The sequence below is a fragment of the Gavia stellata genome, unplaced genomic scaffold (genome assembly GCF_030936135.1).
Source record: "Gavia stellata isolate bGavSte3 unplaced genomic scaffold, bGavSte3.hap2 HAP2_SCAFFOLD_56, whole genome shotgun sequence".
NCBI lineage: Eukaryota > Metazoa > Chordata > Aves > Gaviiformes > Gaviidae > Gavia > Gavia stellata.
In genome coordinates, this window is record NW_026776552.1 from 740,270 (window position 1) to 751,153 (window position 10,884).

The 10,884-nt window shown below is 44.8% G+C and overlaps 1 protein-coding gene across 1 annotated transcript in view; it reads right to left on the reverse strand.

Annotated features, from left to right (window-relative positions):
• The window catches only part of LOC132321098 (syntabulin-like), a 33,218-nt gene extending 22,488 nt beyond the window's left edge, over positions 1 to 10,730 (reverse strand). The window contains 2 exon segments of the mRNA XM_059834680.1: positions 10,493 to 10,589; positions 10,704 to 10,730. Of these exon segments, the coding sequence (XP_059690663.1) occupies positions 10,493 to 10,589; positions 10,704 to 10,730 (124 nt within the window).
• Positions 10,731 to 10,884: the final 154 nt, after the last annotated feature.

Below are 10,884 nucleotides of genomic sequence, written 5' to 3' on the forward strand. Positions count from 1 at the left end.
TAAGACACGTGCAAATGTGAAGCTGCTAAACTGCTGTCATGGCCGTTCCTTTATATAGGCACACACCTATGAAATGCAAAGCTGGTAATTTTCAATCGACTGCAAATTGAAACAGATGGGTGCCAAATCTATGTAAGGTTCCAGTCAGCAGAATCTTGATATATAAGACTCTGATCATTACGCAGGAGATTTCAAAAAGGTCCATGCTCAAAACACATAGAGAAATAAATATCTATTATATATTCTATGATAGAAGTAAAATATATAGTAGTATATAGAATATTATATCTACAATATATATTATCATTGTGGCACGGTGGTGTTGGGTTAATGGTTGGACGTGATGATCTTATAGGTCTTTTCCAACCTTTGTGATTCTGTGAAAAATCTGTGATGGCACTACATATACTAAGAACAATTCAAAACTTTGCATTGACTTATTTCAGCAGCACGATGCCAGCATATTGTAATTATGGCATGTTATATACAGCATGCCCTTCACATAGACTAATGGAAGGAAAAAGAATGGGTCATGTACCGATGCAAATTCCATAAGAAAACTGGCAGTCAGCAGAGATGTTTGTAATGTGGCTTTCCAAAAAGGAGGATTTCTCTGAGTGTACTGATGGTCTCCAATCCAGCTGTAGCGCCGGCAACTCTAGGTACATGGTTTGGTATATAGCCTGCTACACACAGCCTCTTAAACAGCTATCTAAAGATGTAAGGGCTTAAAAATGCTATGAAATGGCCTGCTTTTATTTTTGTTTTCTTAAAAATATAATTTTAGTCTTTTTAAATATTAGACCCTAAGGTACAGTCAGCCCTGCTGTTTTTATTAGGTAAAACAAATCTGGACTCAAGATCGTAGGCTCTAGGGTTGCAGTCACATGAATCTCAACGTATTAGGGAGAGAAGCCATGCTAATTCCATACAGATGTGCTGTTGCATTCCTGTAAATTTTCAGGCTGAAAAGGAAATGCTAGTTACACCCCTTTCCCCTTCAGCCTACAGTAGAACATTTCACAGATTGCTTATGTGTTTTGCATTCAGAGGAAACTAGTCCTAGATCTCTTTGACCAGAGACTCTGTTTTTAACTTGTCATTGACGTTTTAAAATCAAAACCCTGTGTTTGCTAATTCAAGCATCATATCTATGAGCTATATATTTTTTAACAATATAGGAAGCCTAGCCTTTGGGTCTCAGATTTTTTTTCAACATGCACACATGAAAATGTGAACACCTTTATTCTCTTAGATGTTCTCCTTTGCTAAGGAAGAAAGTATATTTATATTTTTAGCTATGTGCAAATATGCAAGTATGGTTTTATATATGTAAAATGTAAATATTTTTTAGAAGGACTTGGTATCAACTTCCCAGCTAGAGCAAAGAAAACAAAACAAAGAAAATGTGACGATATTTACCTTAGCCTAGAAAGTACTTTGCACACAATAAGAGCAAAGACTTGTAAGACTACCGTGACAGAGCTTGTCTGACCAGCAGCTAAAACTAAGCCACGTTCTCCACTGATTTCCGTTGGCACAGGCCTCAAAGAGACTTTTGGTAGTGGCAGATATATGTGAATGTGACAGTAGAAAACATCCAATATCCATCTTCGCAGGCTGAGAAAATTCATAGACGCAGCCAGAGATGGGAATGACTAGAATAATAGAGGAAGGGCAGAATGTGCTTGTTTGCGTGAACCTGTTATAAACTTTTCAAACTGAAAAGTCACCTCTGCGTATCACAGTCCAATTCTGAAAGGAGGCAGATTTCAACATCGTTTCTTTGTTCAAAACATTCATCCTTCCGTGCTGTGTACTGGATCTCGGCTGTGATGGCTATGCTTCAACAAGCAAATTAAAATGTTTTTCTAAGCACTGCAAATTTAATTAGCAGCTATTACAAACTAGTTCAGTCTTGCTTTTCTAACAATGTAAGAACACCCATGTGTCCAATCTTTTCCTCAGTTTTCCCCTTGGGTAATACCATCTTTTTTCTGACAATGTGGAATCACTATTTCTAATTGGAATTATACATTTAATATTTTGAATTCGTAGTTTCCTCCTTTGTAGAGAGTTTGAAGTCAGTCTACTAAATTTACTTGTAAGGAAACTCTGGCACCTAAAAACACAGTGATGGCGAGGAGGCTGTTCATCATGCACAGAAAGAAGTAAAAAAATAGGGCAGTAAGAGGTGCTCTAATGGACTCCCAATTCAGTATTTGAAAAAGTCTGGCCAGCTCTTTTGGTCATCTTTATTACACTAATCAAAATAAAACTGAAGAGGAAATTTGGTTAAAGTTCTCAATAAATGATCATTACATAAACCTAAGTATCTTTTAGGTGGGTCAGGACAAATCAAATCACAGTCTTCTCGGTTTATGAGTAACAAATAGTAATATCTGGGTAGAAAATGTCTTTGCATTAATCGAGAGAGCAGCACTGAAAATTTTGACTGTAAAGGGAAAGACAAGAGTCCGTATTGACCTCTTAAAGAAAGAGGCCTGTGCAGTAGCGGAACAAGACACAACAGGCATTAACAAAAGAGGTGGGCAGGGGCTACTTCTGATAAATCGTGCTCTTCAGAAGTCCCTCAGAAGTAAGGATGCCCATAGCTACCTGCTTCCTGCAAGACTGGATTTCTCCACAAAAGGAAAGGGAGGAACCGACTCTCCAGTCACACCATATCCTTTTAAAAGGTACGGTTCCCTACTACTGTTGGCTTCCCGTGAGGGCCCACATTCAGTTTAAGCATCCTTCCCTCTTCTCATTTGTAGTAACAGCCCCCAGGAACTCTCCAGACCAGAGACTGTCTTTCTTCAGTTGATTTGTACACCGGTGCTTCAATCCCGGACGTGGACTTCAGCTCTTACCGGAAGGATTGTGCTGCCGTTGCACCTGCGAACTGTAGCTTCAGACTCACGGAGTCTGCTGCCATGATCCTTTTCTGTCCAAACCAGCATAAGCAGCTTTGGTCCTCTGCGTTCAGAGACAACGTGTGTTAAACTCGCTGTGAGAATTACAGTAGCGGGCTGTAAGCGCTTTCCAGATCAGAGATTATTTGCATGCAGATTATTAGCATAATGTTGCTTTGATCCCTGATACGGATATGAGGACAACATTTTTCCCGTAAGAACAGCCGAGCAGTGGAGCACGTTGTCCAGCGAGGTTGTGCAGGCTCCATCCTTTGAGGCTTCAGGCCTGGATGGGGGATGCCTTGAGCAAGCAGGTCTGACCTCAGAGCTGACTGTGCTGTGAGTAGCACGTTGGGCTGGAGACCTCCTGAGCTCCTGCCCAAGCTGAGCCATTCTATGATTCTACAGGCAGTACATAAAGAAATGATAGCTAGTTTGTATTAAAGCGTTATTGTTGTTGCTTTAGTAAATAACTTAAATGCTAGGTTTTGGGGTTTTTTTTCTGTGTCTTCAAGTTAATGATTTTAATAGCGCTTTTTTGATAGCATATCCTTATACCCAATGGTCTCTCTTTTATACAGTCCAGGGAGGACAGACTTCATCCCTATCTGGGTGTATTCAGAGCAATCTTTTCATCCTTTTAGTCGAAGTTCATAGAGCTAACATAGCTCTGAGTTTGTTATACACAAATGTAAAGTTAATTTGGCGATTTTTACCTTTGCTTTACCTCCTGCAGTGGAGGAGAAACTTTTTTTGGTAGTAAGACAGGGCAATCACTTTTTTTATTTACCTATCACTCACCTAACAACGACCTGCAATATTTTACAGGAAGGAAACTTCATTTACTGGGGAAGGCAAGGTCCCTTTAGGTCGGCAAGACTTTCTTAAGGACTACAGGGATGCTGCTGGTCAGCTGCTAGATGAATCCAGAGCCATATTCCAAGTGTGACAAAGAAATAACGTCTTCTGAGGACATACAAATCTATTCGTGTTCAGACCCTGGCTTTTTATGTGATGCATCTTTCACTCTCTACCTGTTCTCCTCGCACTTTGTCTATACTAAACTATTTTGGTGGTTGTATTCTTTTATCACATTGAGATCTAATACACTTTCCAAAAATGTATTTAATTTCAGACATTAGAACTATTCCTGAATCTGTACTCTTTTTTTTTTTTTGGTCACTTTACAATACTATCTCTTTTTAAAGAAAAAGAAATCTTCTTTTCTCCTAATTAAGCCCATCAAAAAACTGCAGCTATACCAGATTAGAATGACTAAGGCGAAGTAAAGACATTAACTAAAAAAAGTGTCCAGAGAATAAAGTAAATAGTCCAAAGGACATAAACATCAGCTCATGGACAGTTTAAATAAGTACATTATAACTTGCATTGTCACCTCAAAAAAGGGAACTTGTAGTCTGTATCCTGGAATATTTCTACCCCACATTTGTAACATTCTTCGAGTTGATTACAGGTATCATCAAACTTTTAGTCTCATTCAAGACCCTATGCCCTTTTTAAAATGAAATTAGTCAGTACTATACTGACAGGACTCCTCTCTCTCCCAGCTTTCCATTTGCTAGACTGCTTAAATTGTAAGCTATGTCTTCAGGAACCTCAGCTGGGCCACTTGAACAGTGGTAGAATCTCCCTGTTCTCACAACAATTTTGTGTGCAGGCTCACACAGAAATTGTATATTGATATGATTACCTCCCGCCGTCTTTTTGATTTGTGCTCTCCCAAGTACAATTCTCATCCTGCTGTATGGCATAGATGCTTTGTATCTAGATGTTACGCAGCGTCTGATCACGTGAAATCCAGGCTGTTACCTGATGAGCTGTGACAGTATCAGTACCAGTCCTTAGGAGGTACCGGTCTTTGCAGGGCTTCATTAGGAAAAATAAGCTTCAGAGTAACATTCAGTAAAAAAGTCCCATTAACACGGAATTTGAGATCCTTCAGTTGGCCAGCTTTAATCCATGTACTATGCTTCATGGATACTACATTTTGTTAAATCTTTTGATCTTTTTGATTACACAGTGTGACATTAGATGCCTTATAGGTGCTGAAATATGACACATGCAGTTACTTTTATCCATCAGTTCTGCAAGATACGGGGCTCGACAAAGTAACTTTTCCACATAAATACTTCAATTAGAATTAATTACATAGACTATATGTAATATATATTAACTATTAACCATGTCACTGAGAAAGTCGTCGTTATTTGAAACCTATATCATCTCTTACATTGCTTACTTTCAGTTAACTCTCAGGTTAAACCTGTAATCCACTGGATTGTGTGCTCTGATGAGCTTTTAGCAGTATTGACTTCATTTTTTTCCCACATACCTGGGCTTTCCCCACTCTTTCAGTGTAGCAGAAATTACCAGGGCTAACCACCTTGAAACTTTCAGGTACATCTTGTCTGAAACGTCTGATTTGAAAAACTACTTTAGCAGGTGATATTTAATATCTATCTCTTTAGGTTTTGTTTGAGTCACTGCATATCATCTCTATTTTTTCTCCCCCTAAAGGACAGTCATGTCTATAATATTGCCAGGATTTTTCTAATTACTGATGACATGTAATTTTCCCCCTGTTATCTGTAGCTTTTGCCATAAGTATTTCCTCTTAAACATCCAATTCATATTCCGTACTGCCCATTTCCTCTGTATTTCTATCAATCCCATCTGTGTCTTATCATATTAACAGACTAAAACAACAGCTAGATGCTGAAAGCAACACATTGCGGGGCAAGACAGGTGTTTTGAAGGGTCCTGGACCCAGGAGACTTATTCTGGCTTAGCAACAGAATTTTACATAAACCTAGACTAAAACGTAGAGAGCAGCAAAAGCAAGGCAAAAACCAACCAAACCAAACCACCAACACCCCAAAAAAGCAACCCCTCACATTTGTTTCTACTAGCTTGCCACTCTCCTCATTGAGCCCTGAGAATCCTCAGCACCCCTCAGCCCACAGGCAGCAGATTGCCAAGATTTCCAGGATCTACTTCATGCCTCCCATGTCCTTAAAGGTTTCTCGTTAGCTTTGTTCATGTGATTTCAGGGCTTGCCATTCCTTACCACAGGTGGGCTAACAATCAGGGAATCATTCTGTAATTTGCTAGGTTCTTTCTTACTATCTACAATTAGAGAAAATAATTATCAAAGGCTATCAGAATCATTCCAAAAAATCTGAATCTTACTGCTGTTGGATCTAATAAAACCTACAGAAGAAACTATGGTAGGTGACACTAAAAAAGCACATGGCTTTGCCTATGGTTTTCCCATGCGTTTGACACAGAGAAGACATACAATCTCCTAAAACTGTTAACATGTTCTTTCCGGGAAGCCCAGTGTCATTTGAGGGAGAAACTCAAAACAGCAGTGCAAAGGTCCTCCTCTTTCTTTTTATTAATGCATTTTCTTGGAGATCTCCTGGAAGGTCCTAGGCAGCTTGCTTTCAGCCTCAGTGGCAGGGTTTAACTGAGTACTCTTGAAGCAGTGGTTGATGATCTTGGCTGAAAATGGAGGGGAGGCGGGTCTGTGAGGGTGCAGGTGAGTGTCAAAATAGTGAAATCCTGCCTTTTAAAGGGTCCAATGATAAGTGCATTTTTATAAGTAGATGATTATAGTAAGGTAAGCAAATAAGATTGCCCACCTTAATCTTACGGGATTAAGATGCAAAAAGTTGCATGCCTGAGAATAGATAATCAGAATGTGACAGGAAAGTATTACTTAAATATATCTGATAGATTCGATGACTCTGTTGAATAGCTGCTGCCTTGTAAAGCTTTTCCATAAACGGACTTTAAATTGTTTCTGAGCACTACTTTCTAGTAGCAATAGGTTACTTGTAACATTAAATTAAATATACGTAAGTTGGACACTTACAAAGCACAGGCTTAAAAATGTAGAACTGTAGTTACCTATGCTTTCTCTTAGACAACTTCCGTAAGAATATGCCTGGGATAGCCTATTTCCTTTTGCTCCAGCTAGGGCATTGACTCATCACCAAATGGATGCAGAGGAAAAAAAAAAGACTAGAAACACAGGTGATCTAGATTATCCAGAACCCAGAGGAAGGAGAATGAAAAGAAATGAAGGAAGGAAAACTGAACGAAAAGAATCAATTAAATAAATTATTGAGGAAGCAGAGTAATGGAGGGGAAAAATATGAAAGAGATAATATAAAAAAGTAAAACATTCAAAAACAGTCAGTGAAAAGTTAGAACTATACATGCATATTTAAGACAGAGGAATAAAACATAATTGGCAAGAAATTTCGAGTGCCTTGCTCGAGCAATAGCTATTGAAAAAAGAACATTTTTTATGTCAACATTTTTAAGCTTATTTGTATTTGTGATGTATTACTTAATTCCCTGTCATATTTCTCCATTCCTTGTTTATTTCACGTTAGTTATGTGTTCTTTCCTTTATTGGAAGTTTGCTACTTTTATGTCCTTTCTTTGAGAGTTAGAGGACACTTGTTTAACTGGACGTGGGAGAAGATGGGAGAGACAGATAACTTTTGTGATCTTGTTAAAATACTAAGTTCAAATAATGGCCCTGAACGGCAGGGTTCAAGGGGTTGTAGGGAATGGGGCTACATCTGGCTGGTGGCCAGTCACCAGTGGTGTTCCTCAGGGCTCAGTCCTAGAGCCAGTTCTGTTCCATATTCTTACCAATGGTCTGGAGGCAGGAGTTGAACGCACCATTAGCAAGTTTGCTGATGATACCAAACTGGGAGGTGCTGTTGACTCTCTCGAGCGACAAGAGGCCTTGCAGAGGGACCTGGATAGATTGGAGCGTTGGGCAATCTGCACCTTGTATGGAGGAACGCCGGGCACAAGTATAGATGGGGAGCAGAGTGTCTGGAGAGCAGCCCTGCAGAAAGGGATCTGGGGGTGCTGGTTGACACGAAGCTCAGTATGAGTCAGCAGTGTGCCCTGGCCGCCAAGAGGGCAACCCGCATCTTGGGGTGCGTTAAACACAGCATAACCAGCCGGTCAAGAGAGGGGTTTATCCTGCTGTATTTAGCGTTGGTGCGGCCTCACTTTGAGTACTGTGTGCAGTTCTGGGCCCCACAGTTGAAAAAGGATGTTAAGGTCCCTGAATGCATCCAGAGGAGGGCAAGAAAGCTGGTGGAAGGGCTGGAAAGCATGTGCTATGAGGAGCGGCTGAGGACTCTGGGTTTGTCTAGTTTGGAGAAAAGGAGGCTGAGGGGCGACCTCATTGCTCTCTACAGCTTCCTGAGGAGGGGAAGTGGAGAGGGAGCGACAGGATGCGTGGGGAGGGTTCAAAGCTGCATCAGGGGAGGTTCAGACTTGATGTTAGGAAGCATTCCTTTACCAAGAGGGTGGTCAAACAATGGAACAGGCTTTCTAGGGAGGTGGTCGATGCCCCATGCCTGTCACTGTTTCAGAGGCATTTGGACAATGCCCTTAATGCTTTAACTTCTGGTCAGCCCTGGCGTGGTCAGGCAGTCTGACTAGGTGATAGTTGCAGGTCCCTTCCAGCTGGAACTATTCTGTTCTGTTCTGTTCTGTTCTGTTCTATTCTATTTTTAATCAATGTTTGTGAAAGCTGCTGAATCGAAGGAAACCAGAAAGTGGCTTCTGACACTGCAGCTTCTGGAAGCTGTAGCACCTTTGGAAACCTTTGCTGTATTTTCTACAGGCAGTGCTTTCTCTTCTGGGACTTTGGCGAGTCCCCCTTCACGGGCTTGTGACCGCCGTGCTCTGGGTTGTGGCCACTCAGGTCTTGAAGACCTCCAGGCTCAGGGATCCTACCTCATCTCTGGGCATCCCACTCCAGTGCTTCATGATCCTCACAGGGATTTTGGTTTTGATCCCTTACCTCCAGCCTGAACCTCTCTAGTTTCAGGCAATGCCACCGTCTCTCACCCTCCCACCAGGCAGTGCTGGGAAGAGCCTGTCCCCATCCCATTGATACCTTCCCCATAGGCACCAGCATGTGCTGTGAGGTGCCCCAACACCTTCTCTGGTCCATGCTGAACCAGCCCCAGCCCCACAGACCCTCCTTGCCTCCCCTGAGCCCCTCTGCTATGTCGGCCTCCCTCCTGTCCAGGATCCCACATGGGACATAGCACCGGCATGAGGCCTGATGGGTGCTGAGCAGAGGGCATCACCCTTGTGCCTTCTGGCTAGGGGAGAAAGACAGGAGAAAAACTGTGAGAGCGAGCCAAGTGCTGCCCTTGATCCCTGTGGGAGGAAGCAGGGGAGCCCCGAGGGCTGGCCAGCATGCTGGGGTGTGGGAAGAGCCTGTGGGACTTTGTCCCGCAGCCTTCCAGGGAGGCACGGGGTGTTACCCAATGAACCCTCTTGTCGTATGTGCCTGGAGACATCTGCCATGGCCAGAGCGACCTGACAGGGCTCTGGTAAGACATGGCTGAGACCTCGGTAACTGGCATGAAACACCGATGCCGAGCACAAGACAAGAGGTGGGGGGACGGAGTGGGCACTGGTGTTGCGGTAACCCCAGATGTGTGTACTGGGGCTGCAGCGCTGCCAGGGTGAGCGCCTTGGGCGAGGATGGCCCGTTGGGACAGTGTCATCAACAAGATATGGGTTCTGATGTCACTGAATCCCCGATTCAACCGATGGGTTCTGTTGTCACCAAGGGATGGACTGAGACGTCCCCGAGAGACAGACTGTGATGTCACCTAGTGACGGACTGTGATATTCCCAAGCGATGGATTGTGACCAGGCGTCCCCCACTGCTTATATCTGGGCGCCGAGTCGCACCCAGCCAGCTCGTGCCAGCACTCCAGCTGAGCGAGTTCGCGAGGTTTGGAGTGTTAAGCGAGGCCTTTGGTGCTGGTGTCGTGCTCAGGGAGTTGTTTGTTGCAGCTCTCGTGTCCAACCCCAGAGCCGTCAAAGGATTTTCCCGGCCCTGCCAGCTTCAGGCAGCCGGGGCACCCAGGAGGCACCCTCACAGCAGCAGAGGTGAGCTGTGCGGGGACACCTCACCCTGGGGAGCTGGGAGGGTTTCCTTCTTGAGGGACCTGGGCATTTCTTCCACCCCTCGCCAGGCCACCCAATGACTGTGGCCTCTCTTCCTTTTCTAGTGTGACACCCGCTGCTGCAGCACCGGTGCGAGGGAGCCTCTTGACATCGCCAGCTCCCCCCAGCCCACCGCAGCACATAGAGAGCATGGCCACGGAGCTGGAGAACTGCTGTCCAATATGCCTGGACAGCTGGGACAATGCCGCTTACGTGATGCCATGCCTCCACCAATTCTGTTACGGGTGCATCCTGCGGTGGGCTGAGAGCAAGCCCGAGTGCCCCCTCTGCAAGAGGAGGATCCTCTCCATCGTGCACTCGGTGCGGGCAGACGACAACTTTGAGGAGCATGTTGTCCCACCTGTGGCTTCATCCGTCGTCAGCCACCAGGCAGGAGGAGTTCCTGGCCATCCAGCTGCCCACAGCCCTGCAGCGACACAACCACAGCCTGTGGGGATGGTGTCCAGGGCTTCTCTGGGTGGCCTCCAGCCCAACACCTGGGCATCCCTTTTCCGGGACCACCCAGCTCTCCTCCAGCCCCTTCTGACCTGGGTGCGTCAGGAGCTGGGACGGATCTTTGGGAACCGGCGTTCGCTGGCGGCCATCGTGGAGGACCTCGTCATGCCCCTCCTGGTCCTCTTTGGGCTACATGAAGACCTACTGGTCCAGCTGCTGGGGGCCTCCCTCCAAAGCCGTGCGGCAACATTTGTGCACCAACTTATTAATGTTGCTGTGCGATGGTGCAGTGGGGAAGCCCACCGTCTGCTGGGTCTGGAGGATGGCCATGCTGCCGGGGAGCGGGAGGGCAGCCCCGTGGCTGCCCCCAGCCCCGCTGCCTCCCGAGGAGGGTCTCCCACACCTGTCCCGGCCCCCTCCAGCAGCTCCGAGGGAACCAACGTGGACGACCTCCCCAGCACCTCAGCAGCTGCCCTTCGTGGGG